This window comes from Trichosurus vulpecula, chromosome 9 (assembly GCF_011100635.1).
Source record: "Trichosurus vulpecula isolate mTriVul1 chromosome 9, mTriVul1.pri, whole genome shotgun sequence".
Lineage (NCBI taxonomy): Eukaryota > Metazoa > Chordata > Mammalia > Diprotodontia > Phalangeridae > Trichosurus > Trichosurus vulpecula.
In genome coordinates, this window is record NC_050581.1 from 28,873,364 (window position 1) to 28,892,523 (window position 19,160).

General features: G+C 38.7%; 1 protein-coding gene across 1 annotated transcript in view; it reads right to left on the minus strand.

The window, feature by feature from the left end:
* Positions 1-19,160, minus strand: part of LOC118831978 (methylthioadenosine phosphorylase) — a 58,115-nt gene that overhangs the window by 24,505 nt on the left and 14,450 nt on the right. The window contains exons 2-4 of the mRNA XM_036739460.1: positions 18,225-18,311; positions 16,588-16,646; positions 13,432-13,599 (exon numbers count right to left, since the gene is read on the minus strand). Of these exons, the coding sequence (XP_036595355.1) occupies positions 13,432-13,599; positions 16,588-16,646; positions 18,225-18,311 (314 nt within the window). The remainder of the gene's footprint in view (positions 1-13,431; positions 13,600-16,587; positions 16,647-18,224; positions 18,312-19,160) is intronic.

Sequence of the window (19,160 nt, forward strand, 5' to 3'; positions counted from 1 at the left end):
TACTCCCAATTTCCTCCATGATAAAATACAAATTCCTCAGCTTGGCATTTAAAGCCTAATCTAATCTACCTTTCTAGACTTATTTCCTTATCATCCTCCTTCAAAGACTCAGTACTCCAGCCCAGCTGATTACTAGCTGTTTGCATTTACCCAAGTTGTCCACCAGGCCTGGGATAAACTCAGTTCTTGATCCTGCCTCTCAGAATCACTGTCTTTCTTTAAGGTGATATCAACTCAGGGACCTACCACTTCATCTGTGAAGTCTTCCAAGATCCTCCCAGTTGCTAATACTTTCTCTCTCCTCAAATTACTTTGTACTTAGTGGTATGCTTGTAGTAGCTGTGGCCCAACTGTTCCCGACCCCCACTCCATACATGAGGGCAAGATATGTCTCTTTTTTTGTCTCAGTATCCCCAGTACCTAACACAGTGCTTTCCACATAGTAGTAATTTAATAAATGTTTGTTGAGTTTTTTTACTTGGAGAGTACCAAATAGGCAACAGGTTATGTTATTCACTCATCTAACAAATGTATCTTAGCTGCAAGAAAATGAATTAAGCATCATTAGAGATACAAAGATGGATACACACAGACATAGGCACACAAACACACATTCATTTACACATATATATTAAACAGATGTACAAATACATATCCACACACACACACACACACACACACACACACATATAGAATATAAGGTAGCATATGCTAAAGAAATTCTTAGAAGAGAGAAGTTGCTTCTACTTAGAATGACCAAGGAATGCTTCTGAGCTGGGCCTTAAGTGATGGGTAGCATTTAAACAAAGAGAAATGGTGGGGGAAGTAGTCTAGGCAGAAAGTGGCAATACATGCAGCAGTAATGATTAAATGGGGGGCGGAGGAAGGGAAAGATGAGATGCGAGGCTCTGAAAATAGTCCAGGCATGAGGTAATAATGGAGGAGACTGGACAAGGGTGGTGTCTTTTCCATTCCCATTTGAGAGCTATTATCGAGGGAAGAATAACAGGATGTGGGGAAAGGGAAGGAGGACTCAAAGATCATACTTACCTAGTCTTAAAACGTAAATGTGGGATACTGCTAATATAGCAGGCAGAGAAGCAGCTTTGGATGTTATGGGGAAGGTAGAGTAGACATCTAGATGGAGGTATTCTGCAAGCATTTGGAAATGTGGAACTAAAACTCTGGAGAAAGCCTATTTTTAGTGGGTGGGGGGAAGAGTCCCAAAAGAGATAATCAGTGAAACAGAAGAACTTGTAATTAAATGTACCAAAATAGTAAGAGAACAGAGTAGCAAAGACAGGATAGCTGACATGGTTAATATTACCGAGATCAAGAAGAACAAGGTCTGAAGAAGGGCTGCTAGATTTAATGAGTGTAAGAAAGTCCTCAATAAAGGAGTGCTATTGCAGCAGAATGAATGAAAGGGAACCTGAAAACCACAGGGGTAAGCACTACTACTAACCCACGTTGTCTGTCATACTTTATTCTATTTGTATATAGACACCTGAGACCACTGTTTTGTTGGTGGCACCTTTCTGGGTTTTGACAAACTGGGTATCTATCGATATTCTTCCTCCAGTATACCTACTCTCTACAGAATCTACACTGGAGGATAAGAGGAAGGAAGGGGAGAGGTGTTGATGACAGTACCTGACATTCATATAATGCTTTAAAATCCAGGTACTACAGTTATTATTGTCAGGATTTAACAGATGAGGAAACTGAGGCTGGAAGACATGAGATGCTAAGTTACTTGCCAATGGTTATACAGCTAGTAAATACCGAAGGTTATCTGAACCCAGGTCTTCCTGATTCTAAGTTCAGCCCATTACAATTGGTTGAGATGGTACTCCTTAGTACACAGGTCTAAGCCTAGGGCTTAGTCCAATACTCTTTTCACTAAATGGGAGCATCTGAATTTTAACCAATGTTGGCCTTTCTGACCTAGCAATTACCTCTTTGTCCTTTTTCTTAACCGCATCTGACTGTAGGGCAGTAAACTCTGGATTAACTTTAACCTCACTGATCACTAATATAGGACTTTACTCATTTGGATTCCCTACACCAATGAAATTAAGAAAATCTAACATGACATTCTATAAAAATTTCCTATTGCAAGGTCAACACAAAAGAGGTTTGCCTTTCAATGAACTGGAAAACTCAGACAACCAGAAATCTCACATACGCACCCCTCCCCCCAACCCAAGAAACATTTTTCTAAATCAAGAAAGTTTAAGTGTGAATTAATGAAATAATTGTGTGAGGTGGGAGAAGAGGAAGCTAAGGGAGTAGAGGAAGAAAAGAACATAGAAAAAAGTGATTTGGGCTTTGATTCCCTCCCCTTGCCACCAATTAAAGTCCAGACTATTAATAGTATATGTGTTGTTTGTGATGCTATTCAGAGGGTATTAGTGGGAAGTGTTTTCAAAAGCTTATGACACAATTGGGAAAAGAGCAGAGAATGACATAGTTCTCCAGTATTAAACATTTACAAAGAGGGACTTTTTAGTAAGTATACTAAAAAGAATTTTTAAACAAAAATAGATCACCCAAACCATTCATTTAATAATTAATACTTTTAAGAAGTCACATTCTTTGAAGAGGAGATAAATTCAAAACAGACAAATCTGTATGTGTGAGTAATCTTGCCCAAACCCTTTGTTTCAAAGCCAAGGACACTAACTCCTGTAGATTAGGTGAACTGTTCAAGGTCATAGAGCTAATTAGTGGAAGAATTGGGTTTAAAAAAACCCGGTCCTTCTAAGTGCTTTTTCCAGTATCCCACCTCATTTCTTTCAACATTTGTCCTGAATTCTGTGAGAAAATGGGAACACTGGTGCACAGTGGGTAGAGGTGTGAGCCGGTCCAGCCATTCTGGAAAGCATTTTAGAACTATGCCTCAAAAATTAAAAAAACTGTGCATATGTTTCAACATAACAGTCTATACCCCAGAGAGCAAAAAAAGAGGAAAAGTACTCATATGCACAGAAATATTCCTAACAGTGGCAAAGAACTGAAACTCAGATGGTATCTACCATAGTTTTAAAGAAAACTGGGAAGAATTATGTCAGGGTAAGCTACTTTATGTTTAACAACTGGCTCTTCTGGGGAAAAAATGTATGTATGACACACAATGTTAATCTACATTTTTAACATGTTATTCATCCCTTTCTTAAGTTTAGACAATCAGCAAAACAATAAATCAGGTCTGAGTTGTATCACTGGCTGATTTTCCAGTGTAAATATTCACAATGAAAATTTTAAAATCAGCTTTTGAGCAAATTTGAACCGATTCCAACACATCTCTAACTTGTATGAACTGATGCAGAAAGAACTGATCAGAACCAGAACAGTTTATGCAGTAACAGCAATATTGTGAAGACAAACAACTTTGAAAGACTTGTGAACTCTGGTCAACGAAAAAAGTAACTACATTTCTAGAGGACTCCTGAAAACTTGCTACCCACTTCCTGTAGGAGACTTCAGTGCAGATTCACAAACACAAACACACACACACACACACACACACACACACACACACACACACACACTCTCTCTCTCTCTCTCTCTCTCTCTCTCTCTCTCTCTCTCTCTCTCTCATGGACAATTTTCTTTGGAGACTTGTTAAGGGGAATATGAGTGAAACAAAATTTTCACTAATTGAAAAAAGAATTATAAACAGGCTATTTCCTGGGCCTCAGTTTATTCATCTGTAAAACTGTACATTTGAATAAGATGGTCTCTAAGTACTGTCCAATTTCAAATCTATTATCCTACGACTTTTTAAGGATTAGAAGGTATTCTACCAGCCTGTGGAAAAAAATCAATGAATTATAACCTATAAACTCTGATAAGGCAAATTAAAAAGCTTTTCTTAACTTTAAACAAAAACGTCTTACTTCTGAAGGGATGGAGTAGTAAAAGTACAATGTAAAAAGGAACTCTTACTCCTCATACTCCTAAGCAAAAAACATGTTAGTCACACCTTCAGATAAAATCTGAGTCAGAAAATACCTCAGAAATTGTCAGCTAGTCCAAATCACACCCTGGACAAGAATCTCCTATGCAAAATCCCCCCAAATTTAACACTCAGACTGTATTTGAACATCTGCAGTGACAAGAAACTCACCACATCATGAAGCTGGTTTATTCTACTGCTGAACAGCTCATTTATGATTAGAAAGTAGGCCAAAGGAACGACCCAGCAAGGGAGACAGAGAAGTAACAGTCAGACAAGTAGGCGCATGTTACGAAAGCCAAGGGAGCACAGAGTATCTAGGAAGAAGAAGGTTCAGAGTGTCAAAGGCCTCAGAGAAGTAAAAGAAGATGAGGATTGAGAAAAGGACAATTTTAACAATGAAGAAATCCTTGGTAACCTTGGACAGAAAAGTTTCAAAGGATGATGAGATAACAGAACCAAAGTCAGAAGGTACCTCAGAGGAATTCTGGTTCAACCACTTCATTTTTACAGATAAGGAAATTGAGCCCCATGACAGCTAAATGATTTGTCCAAAGTAATACAGGTAGTAAGTGTAAGAGGTAGGATTTCAACTGAGAGGATGGTGTACTGGTGGTAGTGGGGAAGCAATGGCCAGAATTATTAGATATTTTTGAGTAAAGCTCCCAAATTCACATATACCCCAACTCATCTCCAACACACAATGGAAAGAACATCAACAAAAGAAACTAAATCTAATTCAATGAGTGTCACCAAGCATTCACTCACTACACACAAGGCAGTGTTGAGCACTGGGGACACGGAAGATATATTTCAGAGGCCACAAACCAACTGTAAAAGGGTAAGATGCAGTAGTATATGTCAGAGTTAACACTAAAATCTTTCCTATTACCCTTTGGCTTCAGAGAGTACCTTGTTACTGATTTATTTCTTTAAGAGAAAAATCTAGGCAGTATGGTGAAGAGGAGAGACACTCATCACAGGGGACAGAAACTGGGATCCTTGACCACTACCCGGAGTTATTATCCAGATTTAACTCATGATTTCAGACCATTTCATCCCCAAGTTGGGGAGTACCTTTGGTGGCACAGGGAGTCAGAGAAGATTGGAGAAGTGCTTTAAATTTACAAAATACTGTCTTCACAGCCTAAGTAAGATAAAATGTTCTTCATTTAACAGGTGAGGAAACTGAGGATTAGGTATGTTCAGTGTGGGGTGCCATATTTTATGAAGGATTTTTTTTTGGGGGGGGGGGCAGTGGCTAGACCTGTGATTTCTTCCATATAGTGCACTCCCAGTAAGGAATTTCCTTTACCAACTCAGGTCAATACTTTCATTGCAATTTATAGTCTTAAGACAGTTTGGGGCACTGGCAGGTTAGTAGCTTTCCAAGGGTCATAAAGCCGCTAAGTATCAGAAGTGGGACTTTTGAAGCTAGTACTAGCAGCTGGTGACACCTAAATTTTAAAATCATGCTATATTAGCATAAGTCAAAGGAACTGGGCAAATAATATAGAAGAAGAGGCACATGCGACATGAATTTTGTTTTCAAATATTTAAAAGTTATCTTGTAGAAGAGAGTGGACTCATTTGGCTCAGAGGACAAAAGTATGATTGACATGAGGAAGCTATCAGGATGAATTTTTTGGCAGGTTGTGAGGCCATTATGAGAAACTCAAGAACCAGAACTCCTCAGCTGGCAAAAACAAATCATTCACACAGCTTCTTCTTGACCAATAATTAAATGTCAAAGAAAGTTCAGAAGCATCGACAAACATCTTAATACAGGGCCATGCTGTGGTGAAGAAAAGAAGTAAGAGAAGAATTACAGGATAAATCTTTGCTTAGAGAATAGGTTCAGAAACATGGTCTTATTATTAGACTGTGAGTTTCTTAAGGGCAGGGACTATTTCTGATTTTCTTTACATTCCCAGAACCTATCACTGTGCTTTCAGGACATAACTGTGCTTTTCGGGCACTTAATAAACGCTGGTAATCATCCTGGAGAGGTAATTCTTTCAAAGTTGAGTCAAACTTTGGAAACAAAACAAGCATGTACATATCATCTTCACTTGAAGTCCAATAGGTAAGTGAAAGAAAAACCAGTCTCTGTACTTATGGAAATTCCTAATAGTGGCTGAACTTGTACACACAAATACTCTGGCATTTTTGTTAGCAAAGGCATGAAGGTAGTGGGGAAAATCCCTGTAAAACACGTTTACTAATCCCACTGGGCTTAAAATCCCTATTTAGAAAAGGAAAATAATCTTGGAAATAACCTTTCTCCCCACTCCCCCCCCCCCCAAAAAAAGAAGTAACGAACTAGGGCAAAGTACTACTAAGGTCGTCTCTACCAAAAAATGAGAAAGGAATGATATAACAATAAAGAACTATGCTATAAGGGGCAAATCTAGCCCAGTAAACTGAAAAAGGAGAAGAAGATTCTTGGGACCACAAGAGCTCCTTGTAGGAGACATTAATTATTAGCTTCTCAAACCCTTGTGGACTGTGGTGGGGTGGGAGGGCAGGCCCTTGCCTCACTAGAGCATCATATTCAGGCCAGCTCATCTAGAACTGAAGGAGAGAGAAGAGTCTGGCCTTGCCTTGGGATAGCAGTCTATGGGTATTTTCCACACAGCTGCCAAACTGATATTCTTTGGGTACAGTTCCAACTGCCCTCCTTAAGAAGCTTCTAAGTCCTCCTACTACCACCAGGATAAAATACAAACTCCTCTGTATCTTTTAAATTGCTTTATATTCTCGTTTAACATTCTTCTTCCAGATAGATTACGTATTACTTTCCTGTATGATCTCTGTATTTTACTCAGACTGACCTCCTTGCTAGTGCCTGTACACAAATTCTGCCTCTCAGAATTGTTGCCTGTGCTTGAAATAAACTCCTTACTTATATCTGCCTCTCAGAATTGCTAATATCCTTAAAGGTTCAGCTCAAATGTCACCTCTACTCACAGACCTGTCCTGATTCAAACCAGCTGTTAAGTGTTTCTGGAACCTCTCAAAAAATTACCTTTTTTTGGTATCTATTATTCTCTTCCGTTCCTCTCCTCTATATATACATGCTAAAATGTAAGCTTCTTTAGTGCAGGGAATATTTTGTGCCTTGTGGAAGTAGCCACTTAATAGATGCTTGTTAAATGAATGAATTATAGATGGCGGCGGGAAAGCAGTGAGCTCCCCACCACGTCCCTCCAAAAACCTATAAAAAATGGCTCTGAACAAATTCTAGAACGGCAGAACACACAAAATAGCAGAGGGAAGCAAGGATCCAGCCCAGGACAGCCTGGATGGTCGCTGGATGAGGTCTATCGCGCACGGAGTGGAGGGGAGCTCAGCATGGGAGGCAGCAGGACCAGCCAGAACAGGAGCCGGGCAGAACAGGCCCTAGCACACTGAATCAGTGAGCTGTGGCAGTTACCAGACTTCTCAACCCACAAACACCAAAGACAACAGAGAAGGTTAGTGGGAAAAGCAGCAGGGGACAGAGTTCGGGTTCGGCCACCACCCCAGGGGCAGCGCAGTGGGGAGGTGCAGCTACAGAACTACAGCTGCAGTTACTTCCGGCCCCAGGCCCACCTGTTGGGAGGAATTAAGTGGCGGATCAGAGCAGGAGTGCAGAGCCTGCTGAAGATTTGCATCAGGTCTGGGTTGGTGGGTCTTGAGGAAGGAGGAGTGCTGGGGTGGCAGAGCAGGCTATATGGAAATAGCTCTGAAATCAACGGCACATCCCCTCAAGCTTGGAACAAAGTACTCTTTGCTCTACAAGCAGTCATACCCCGACGAAAAACTCAAGGGTCAAGTAACTTGGCTGGGAACATGGCCAGGCAGCGTAAACGCACTCAGATTCAGTCTCAGACTTTGCAATCTTTCTCTGGTGACAAAGAAGACCAAAACATACGGCCTGAAGACGTCAACAAAGTGTAAGAGCCTACACCAAAAGCCTCCAAGAAAAACATGAACTAGTCTCGGGCCATGGAAGAGCTCAAAAAGGATGTGGAAAAGCAAGTTAGAGAAGTAGAGGAAAAACTGGGACGAGAAATGAGAATGATGCAAGAAAACCATGAAGAACAAGTCAATGACTTGCTAAAGGAGACCCAAAAAAATACTGAAAAAAATATCGAAGAAAACAACACTTTACAAAATAGACTAACTCAAATGGCAAAAGAGCTCCAAAAAGCCAATGAGGAGAAGAATGCCTTGAAAGGCAGAATTAGCCAAATGGAAAAGGAGGTCCAAAACACCACTGAAGAAAACACTACCTTAAAAATGAGATTGGAGCAAGTGGAAGCTAGTGACTTGATGAGAAATCAAGATATTATAAAACAGAACCAAAGGAATGAAAAAATGGAAGACAATGTGAAATATCTCATTGGAAAAACCACTGACCTAGAAAATAGATCCAGGAGAGATAATTTAAAAATTATTGGACTACCTGAAAGCCACGATCAAAAAAAGAGCCTAGATATCATCTTTCAAGAAATTATCAAGGAGAATTGAAAGAATCCACAAATCGCCTCCTCAAATAGATCCCAAAAAGAAAACTCCTAGGAACATTGTCGCCAAATTCCAGAGCTCCCAGGTCAAGGAGAAAATACTGCAAGCAGCCAGAAAGAAACAATTTGAATATTGTGGAAAAACAATCAGGATAACACAGGATCTGGGAGCTTCCACATTAAGGGACCGAAGGGCTTGGAATAGATATTCTGGAGGTCAATGGAGCTAGGATTAAAACCAAAGATCACCTACCCAGCAAAACTGAGCATCATGCTCCAAGGCAAAACATGGATTTTCAATAAAATAGAGGACTTTCAAGCTTTCTCAGTGAAAAGACCAGAGCTGAATAGAAAATTTGACTTTCAAACACAAGAATCAAGAGAAGCATGAAAAGGTAAACAAGAAAGAGAAATCATAAGGGACTTACTAAAGTTGAACTGTTTTGTTTACATTCCTACATAGAAAGATGATGTATATGATTCATGAGACCTCAATATCATAGTAGCTGAAAGGAATATGCATATATATGTGTATACATATATATATACGCACACACATGTGTGTCTATGTACGTATATATGTAGGTATACACACACACACACAGACAAAGGGCACAGGGTGAGTTGAATATGAAGGGATGATATCTAAAAAAATAAAATCAATTTAAGGGATAAGAGAGGAATATATTGAGAGAGGGAGAAAGGGAGAGATAGAATGGGGTCAATTATCTCGCATAAAAGTGGCAAGAAAAAGTGGTTCTGCAGGAAGCGAAGAGGGGGCAGGTGAGGGGGAATAAGTAAATCTTGCTCTCATTGGATTTGACCTGAGGAGGGAATACCATACACACTCAATTGGGTATCTTACCGCACAGGAAAGAAGGAGGAAGAAGATAAAAAAGGGGGGATGATAGAAGGGAGGGCAGACAGAGGGAGGAGGTAATCAAAAACAAACACTTGCAAAAAGGGACAGGGTCAAGGGAGAAAATTCAATAAAGGGGGATAGGTTAGGAAGGAGCAAAACATAGTTAATCTTTCACAACATGAGTATTGTGGAAGGGTTTTACATAATGATACGCATGTGGCCTATGGCCTATGTTGAATTGCTTGCCTTCTTAGGGAGGGTGGGTGGGGAGGGAAGAGGAGAGAGAATTTGGAACTCAAAGTTTTAAAAACAGATGCTCAAAAACAACAAAAAAAGTTTTTGCATGCAACTAGGAAATAAGATACACAGGCAATAGGGCATAGAAATTTATCTTGCCCTATAAGAGAAGAAGGGAAAGGGGGATGGGAGGCGAGTGGGGTGACAGATGGGAGGGCTGACTGGGGAATGGGGCAACCAGAGTGTATGCTATCTTGGAGTGCGGGGAGGGTAGAAATGGGGAAAAAATTTGTAATTCAAACTCTTGTGAAAATCAATGCTGAAAACTAAATATACTAAATAAATTTTTTAAAAAAATAAATGAATTATAACCCTCCATGACCAAGTAGTATTCATACGTAGCTCTAGCCAGGGGAAAAAAGTCACTACCATTTAAAAGGAATATGCTGGATTATGGTGATTCCAAAATGCTAGGAACTGGAGCAAAGGAATGCTAGGAACTGGAACAATTCAAGAAATTTGCTACTGTGAAATTAGCAACTTTATGAAGGCTTTTTTTTCTTTTTTGGGGGGGAGGGGTGCAGAGAGGACAGTAGGAGGATGAAAAGACAACACAGTCCTTTGTTATCTGAGTTTCTGACACGTATATGCTTTACCTAATCCTGCTTCATCAATCATAATTAGAAACGAGAAATGGTTAATCTCATTTGAAAATATCAGTTAAGAAATTTTTCCATAACTTCAAATTTATGATAGCCACACCCTCATTCATCTAGCTCTATTTCTCACACACACACACACACACACACACACACACACACACACACACACACTCTTTTAGCATTTTATAATTTGGAATGTTGAATGAGATGGAGGACCGATGTTCAAAATATAAAAACTCTCAACATAGGCTGTGAGACTTCAATGTTTTTGAGGTCATATAAATCTGATGTGGCCACTCTCTTTCTGAAAGCTTCTACATGGAAGGGCATACACAATGCTCATTCCTGTGAAATGGGCATCTTGAGAATACAGATCTGTTTTCATCCCCTTCTGTGGGACTAAGACAAAATCTCTTCATCTTTATATATCACAGTACTCTGGGGATAAAATCCTAAAATGTGTATCAATATTTCAAGTCCTCTGATTTTTGTCACTCTAAGAAAGTTTTGTTTCTCTAAGAAGACAGAAAAATCTTGCCCAGAGCCTCAAGATATGTAAGTACTAAGTATTCCTGACCGTAATTCTGGCACACCCACCCACCCACCCTCCAACCCCCCCACCAAACTGAAGGCTATATAATTATAATGATCTTAGAAGGGCATGGAAAGACTCGTATGAAATAATTAACAGTGAAATGAACAGAACCAAGGGAACACTATATACAGTAACAGCAATATTGCTTTGAGCAACTAAGTCATTTTGACTACTAAAAATAACCAAATTAACTATGAAGGACCTATGAAGATGTTATCTACATCCAGAGAAAGAACTGATAAATTGAAGTATGTATAGAAAGCTTTTACATGTGTGTGTATTTGTGGCTAATGGTAGCTTTTCTGGGGCTGGGGGGGTGGGGGGAGGAGTGGGAGGGAAGAAAAAAGTTACATGATAACTTTATGATATATTCAAAAGGAATAGCAAGTTGTAAATAAACAGATTTACAGTTTCATCTGCAATTATCTTTTTAAAAAATTCTACTATGTTATGGAAATGCTTGTTTTATTTCTTAAATTAAAAATAAAATACAATTTTTAAAAAAGATGGAAATGAGACTCAGAGAGTTAAGTATTTTGCCCATGGTCACAGAGCAAGTCTTCTCAGGAAGAATTTGAACCCAAATCTTCCTAACTCCAATTTCATCACTCCATCTACTATGCCATGCTAAACATATGCTCTGTGATCTCCTCTCTTACTCACCTTTCCTAAGACACAGGCTCCTCCCTTGACTCTGAGGTAAAAGAGTTTCTATATTCTTCAAGGGATGTATCAATAACTATCCTTTTCAAGAGGTGGAATGTCCTGATCCAATCTCATTCCTTAGGAGATTGCCAAACAAAGCATTTTATTTTTTTATCTTGAAATTAATAGAGTTTATTGAATAGAAGACAGGAGTGGTATGATCAAGTTGAACCTAGGAGATTTTCAACAGTGAGGTGACAAGAAAGATAAATAAAAAAGATTTTCCAGCAGCAATATAAAGAATAGATTGAAGGGGAAAAAAATACCTATAAGGAAGCGACTGCATTGCAAAAGTTGAGGCAGATGATAATAAGGACGGATATTAATACAGTGGTATTGGGAAAACAGAAGAGGTCCCTTCCAAACTTGTTCCTAATCATACAGTCAAGATTTGAATCTAGGTCTTCTGTCTCAAGAAAGATGGAAATCAAGGAGTAGCAGGCAGGAAGTAGATGTCTGAAGGACCCTTTATATCTCCCCATTTCAAATTTGATGACAGCATGGATTACAAAAAGGTTGGGCTAAGACAGGGGTCGGGGAACTTGTGGCCTCAAGGCCACATGGGGCCTGGCAAGAGCATGAGACTTCTGGCTTTGCAAACTTTTCAATAGTCAATCAATTATCAAGCATTTATTAAGCCCTCCACCATTAGCCAGACACTGTAGAAATAAATTAAAAACATGGTTTTGAGAAGCTACAAGACTCACCTAGAAAACTTTCTACACTCTAAGTCTGACAAGATCAATGAAAAAGGAACCAGTCAGCTAGTTAGGCAGCTAGGTTTTTAAATTATAACAATGAAAACGGTCATTTTGGAATTGAAGGGAGTCAAGGGCCCTTTGTGCTCAGGAATCTTAGAAACTGTTCCAGGTTCTTGTTGTTTTCTTCCCAGGCACCTCAAGACACCCATCTTTCTGAACCACCCCTTAAAAAGTCATTAAATAGAGCCCAGCAAAAGTCCTGCCAAATCTACTTTAACTAAAGAGGACAAAAGGGTTTGGGACATAGGTCGGTAATTATTTATAGCTAAACGATCAATATCTATCCCAGTTCTAGAATTGAGCTTAATCAAGCTCATTCCTTATCCAATTTACCTAACACCCAATGCTTTTATGTCCTGAAGTCACCATTATTGTCTACATTTGGTCCTCCAATTCCTCCCCACCCTTTCTGGGAATCCAGTAGAGCCTCAGGACTTTGCCTACTGCCAGGGCACGAGGTCATAACAGTTGCACCTGAATTCTCGGCACTATTTTTTTTAACACCCTAAAATGTTCCTTGCCCCACACCTGCATTTTAAACATGACTACTCAAGCCTGATTACACCCATCCAGGAGAGGAAAGGAATTTTTTCACATACCACCTAAGTGATGTGGCTAACTTCTGTGGAACAACGAGAGCCTTGCCTAAATCTAAATACGCCCAGTAACAGGGGGCTCTATCTGTTGACAAGAAAACCTTGTTATTTTTTGTGTATGTGACTATCTCTCATGTTTGTGCCCATATCCTAGAATGTTGCAAGTTAAGTTCCCTGCCTTGTGACCACATCCATGAACTGTTTTGTAATACACCTGCTTCCCCTTTCCTGACATCCTTCCCTGTGGTTAACTGCCCATGCAGGCGCATACCACCACCCCCACCACCACCTTAGCTGAGAGCTGAAAACTTCAGTATAAAAGTAAGCCCCTATCTTATCTCAGGTTGCTAGTGCTCCTAAGGACTAGCCCACCACTTTTGCAACAATAAAGCTCTCTCGTTTAAGAGAACCTCTGCCCCCTGAATTCTTTCCAGACAACCCAACTCCAAACATCATCTACCTCTTCACTAAGGGCTCATGATCTTATAAGAGTTTGAAACTTCTTAAAAAAAAAAAAGACAACAAAAAAATGACTCCTTACCTGTCAATAAACTGGTCAATTATGACTATGTCTCCAGGCTGAATTTCTTCTCTTAAAGAGCCACAAGCAGTAGTCACTATAATGTGAGTGCAGCCCTCCTCCTTCAAGGCCCAGATATTTGCTTGGAAGTTGATATTTGAAGGCATGATGGTATGCTGCCTTCCATGTCTACAGGAAAGAGACAAGAGGAAGAAAGCACAGGCTTTTTTGGGGGGGTAGGGAAACCAGCTTGGGGTTAAATAACTTGCCCAGAGTCACACAGCTAGTGTTTGAGGTCAAATTTGTACGCAGGTCCTACGACTCCAAGGCCAGTGCTTGATCCACACTGCCACCTAGCTGCCCCTAGGATCTTTTATTAAATTATAAAAGTAAAAAGTCCATTACTATGTATTATTATTATATTCTTATGAAGACTTTATTAATTTTTAAATAAAATTGATTTTCCCATAAAGAACAATACAAGATGGAAATAGCAGTATATCTGGCATTTATATGGTACTTCAAGGTTTGTGAAGCATATAGATTTTCTGATATTTCTGCTTTCTTAAAGGCAGACTTGCTCAAGGTAGAGGGTAGGACCCTTCATTCCTTTCTGTATAAAAGGCACATGGTATTGCAGGGTTCCTTAACCTTTAAATGTCAGCACTCTATTTAGGTCATCACCTAAGAGGTAATCGTCAAAAGTATTATAACTACTTCAAACCTCCAATCCCATGGGGCATTGATACAGCTGGAAAAGAAAAAAAGCATCTGAGCTGAAGTTTTCTGTTTTATTTTTGGAGGCAATTTGGGATAAGAGACTTGTCCAGGGTCACATAGCTAGTTAAATGTCTTGAGCCTGGATTTGAACTCAGGCCCTCTTGACTTCAGAGTCAGTGCTCTATCCACTGCACCACTTACCTGCTCCCAGAGGTAAAATTTTTAAAAGCATCTACATATGCCAGGCAAATTTTATCAGTACAGTTATCCCTTCCACATTTGGGAGTTAGGGACAAGGCCCTCCTGCGATCTGGAAAATCCATGTAAAAATTTTTTGGTCCTCTGTTTGTACCATAGAGTAAGTCTGAATTTTTTTCTTTTTCTTTTATGGATTGTTTACAGTACCTTATTGTAAAATTTGGGTTAAGTATTCGGTCATAGGATCTGTGTTGGCTACTGGCCTTCATGTGTCAGCTGCAGCTTCCGCAAAACTCCCTACAAATTCCCATTTAATTTCTTATGCTGATCCTAGATATACTGAAACCAGGATGGGAAAAGTTGTGATGCGGAAGGGATAACTGTACTAACAATCCTACTTTTGCCTAGTGGGTGTTTTACTAAAGGAAATACATTCACCCCCTTGCACATAACAGACATTAACATCCTGCCCTTGGTACTATGCCAGACTGTTGGAAGAATCACAAAGAGCCTTAAGTGCTCACCATTAGAAAAAACAAAAGCCAAATCTCTTTTGCATGCTACTATTGCAAACCCAACTTAATTTTTATGTGCCAAATTGTTTTTAAAAGCACCATGAATGATTGACTATCTATAATTAGCTAATGACAGTGCCTATAAAATTTAGCATTTATTTTAAAAAATTTTCTATCAACTTTTCAATTACCAACAACCACAAGTTATTTCAAAATACAAAGAACAAAAAAGGCTTGTACATTTTTAAAGTGTATCATACATTTAGTGATGCAGTAACAAAACCGCCTTGTTTGTACCACTTTAACTTCTTTTGATTCTGCATTTTTAAATGTTCTATTGATATGCTTTTCTTTCTAGCATTTATTTTGGATGGTATTTGAAAAAGTAAAAGAATCTGCATACAATTAGAGTCACTTGTTTAGGACTATCTGATAAATTTAAACCCAGTTTGCATTCATCTTGATTACTAACACTCAAAGAGAGAAAAACTACATCATGTGATTTCTCATGGTGTAAAAATGCAAAACTCAATCTCTGGCAAAAGGAACATAGGTTTACTCAAATAAAACCACAGGCCCACTGGTAATTTTAAAATAGGTTTATTCCACTAAGGGAAGTGGTTCCTTTACAGAAATGCAGTTTGACTCATTTTTGGCCATATCATTTTTTTTTTCCTTTGAGGAGACAGAAATTTTATACCTATTATGTAACTGAAAGAAAAAAAATTGTAATAAAAGGAAGCCAGACTAATGGAAAACATATAGTAGATGGGTGAGAATAAAGGACTTCAGTACAACAAATGAGCCTAAAGCTGTATATAAATCCCACAGCTGAGACATTCATGTTCTATAAACAAGGACAGCTCTGGTCTAGTTTTAGAAACAAAATATTAATAAGGTTTCAGGGGAACCAATAACCTTCTCAATCCAAACTAGTTATACAATCATAAAATGGGAGAAGGAGAAATAAAACCCTCATCAATTCATGAGTTTAAGCTTCAACTACCACCAACAGAATATACCAATATCACAAAAGAGGGCACTGATTAAATAATCAAAAAATGCTTTCCAAACTGACCATTCTGTGGCAGAAAAGTCAAAAGGGGCGAGACTACAAGAAATCAGCTCTTTTAACTGAAATCTGAGGAGCCATCCACTTCTGACTCCATTCAGTGATCTTTTCAGTAAAGTGCTCATCACCAATTTTTCAATCTAAACAAAACAAGGCTTATTTTTGGCGTCCCAGAGTTAAGTGCCTTCATTTTGAAAATCTTTAATTTTAAGGTAGTAAGCCATAGGACCATGGCTTCACTAGCTCTGTGACATTATAACATTTGCCATTCTGCAAAAGATTTTGGGCAACATTGAGAGGTAATTTTAATCTGAAATCTAGCTGTGGTTCAAAAGAAAACACTGATAATACTTTAGAAGGCAAGATCATTACTTCCCTCCTTGACAAAAAAGATTTTTTAAAAGGTCAAATCCTCCTTAAAATAAAACAAACCCTAAAGTTACAGCTGGAGGCAGTGTGGTACAATGAAAAGGATTTGACCAGATTTGGAGCCACAGAACCTAGGTTCAAATTCCATCTCTGCAAACTATTGTTGCTGCTACTTCATTAACTGTTGCCTTGGAAAAAAATCACTTAACCTCTCTGGGTCTCAGTTTCATCATCTGTAAAAGGAGAGGGTTGGATTCCATGGCCTCTAAGGTCTTTTCTAGCTCTAAATCTGTGATTCCTTACCTTGCCAGCAGCACACAGTCAACATTTTTTATCTTCCCCAAAATCAAGGCATCTGATGGCTGCACATGATGTAGAAAGAAAAGGACATAAAACACTGGTGAGAAATCAAATGATCACGATTCTTAAGAAAATAATTCATCCCAAGAAGACACAACCCATGACAACAAAATATTCCTGCCCTCACACTAGTCAGGTGAGCAGGTGATTCGAGTTTTCTAGGAATTTTAATCGGGCTACTCATGGTCTTTTCATTGATCATCTTTGTGATCGATGGTTTAAATTCTTTTGCCTACTGGCTAGAGCTGGAGTACATTCAGTCTTATAAGGCATGTACATGTACTTCAGTACCAAATGAGACAGCTTCTGTGGAGTATCAACCTAGTAATCTCAGCTCCTTCTAGACTCATGTTCTAACTAATTAAGCCACCCAATCGAGACACCGAATAATGTACTTAACCAAGAACCACTAGGTTTTGGTAAGGGGAAAAAAGATCCTTCAAAACTGCTCAAGTTATGATTTTTAAAAATTGTCAAAATATGCTCAGAGAACCCACAAGGGTTCACCCTTATGTTGAGCATGAGAGATAAGAAGAAAAAAAATGCATGGAGTAATGACAACAACAAATCTAGAAAAAGGAAAGTTGTGACTTTTTTGCTAATGGCCTAAAAACACAATATAAGAGGGTAGAACTAGATGGTGTCTAGGGGTCCTTTTCAGCTCTAGAGCTGATGCTATGATCATGCCACTATTTTAATCACACAAATGACTCAACATGATTAAATTCAGTTTTGCCTTCACTTAAGTGAGATGGGTCTCTCGACAATTATTTGCCACTTCCTATCTTCTCTCTGTATGTTCTGGGGAAATAAAAGCTATGCATTCCTATGATGCCAACATCTAAGTCCTTATCTTACTTTGCCAACAGTAACATCTGAACTTCCTTATTTAAAATAATGAAGACTTTTTTTTTATGTAAGGTCTATTGCCTAAAGTATTATAGGTTAAAGAAGTTTGGGGAGTTACTGATAATGGGAGTTAATATGCTTTGCACAGTTCAAAGGAGATGATAACAGTTACTCTGTAAACCCAAGAATTGGGAAGTTTTGACTTTCAATTCTAATATCTATTCTAGTTCTGGAGTATTTCATCAGAATAAACTTTTGTTTTGTTTGGGTTTTGAGCTGTGCATGTTTATTTTGAGTTCCTTTTCATTCAATGATAATTCTAACTTTATATCTCTGGAAAAGTATTAGTTTCTTTCACATTTCTGTTAGGAATTTTGTTTGCTCATTACTTGCTGTCACCACACATGATTAAGTTAACTAAAATCTAATGATATTGCTACATTGGCATATAAACTTTGGTACATCCATATTCACACTCTGAAATACAAGCCATACATTCTCCTCAAATCTAGCTTGTGGACAATCTGAATATGGTGTATAGTTGTTAAGGCATATACATTTTTTTCTGCTTTCAGAAACATCTCAACTTAATGGCATGGTCCATATTTGGGGACAAACCGATAAATTTGGTAAATAATTATGAAGGTTCTATAAGGAAATGTAATCATCACTTTAAAAAAATCAAAACATCCAAGAGAAAAAATAAGCAACACTTGATTTAGGATATCAACCTTGCCATATGGTGTGTCAACATATTTTTCAGTTCTTCCTTCTAAAATTTCAGGATCATCCAGACCAGTTCCACCAATAATCCCAATCTAAGAAAAAAAAGAAAAAAAAGAAGCATGTGATTTGTCCCTAATAATACTGTCTTAAGAAAAGAAATAATTAATTGGTGATTCCTTGATCGTTCTGCAAGGCCTGTCCTCTTCTTCCATTGTTGAGTTCCTACCAGGGCCTCTATTTTGAGGAAGAGCCTTACTGCCCTTCTTAGTCCTTTAATTGATTTCCAGACTTCCATGCCTCTGCTGCTATCTCATCATAGGACTTCCCTCAGTGCTTAGGGACTCCTCATTCTACCCATGTTGCCTTCTCAAGGCCCACCCCCCTTCTCTTCTTGCTGAGTTCATCCTGGGGCTTCCATTTCGTGGAGAGCCCCAAGTTAAGTCTTCATTCCTTCCAGGCCTGTTCCTATTCTTGACTTCAAAACCATGCCTTCTTCCTTCATCTCTCCCTTCACCCCCCTCACTCCTCGTTTTCAGTTCCCTTTTATTGTGTGTTGTCTCTTATTAGAATGTAAGCTCCTCGAGGACAGAAGCTATCTTTCTTTTTGCTCGTATGTGTATCCCCGGTACTTAGCACCCAGTGCCTGGCACATAGCAGTTGTTTAATAAATGCTTATTTCCTTCCTTCCTTTAAACTTGTGAGTAAGCTGCCATTTTCTCTCTATAAACACTGCTGAAGTTCAACTGGATTGGAAGGACTGAAACTTTTAGGAAGATAATAGCTGAAGTACACTTACCTTTTCTTTTTTTTTTTAATGTGACTATTGGGGGAAAAAATGCCCCAACACTATATATGGAATAAAGCAGCTAAGTCAGAATTTGTTGCTAATGGTTTAATGAATTGAAATGGGGAAATCTAAATGTTTAAAGAAGTATGAGACA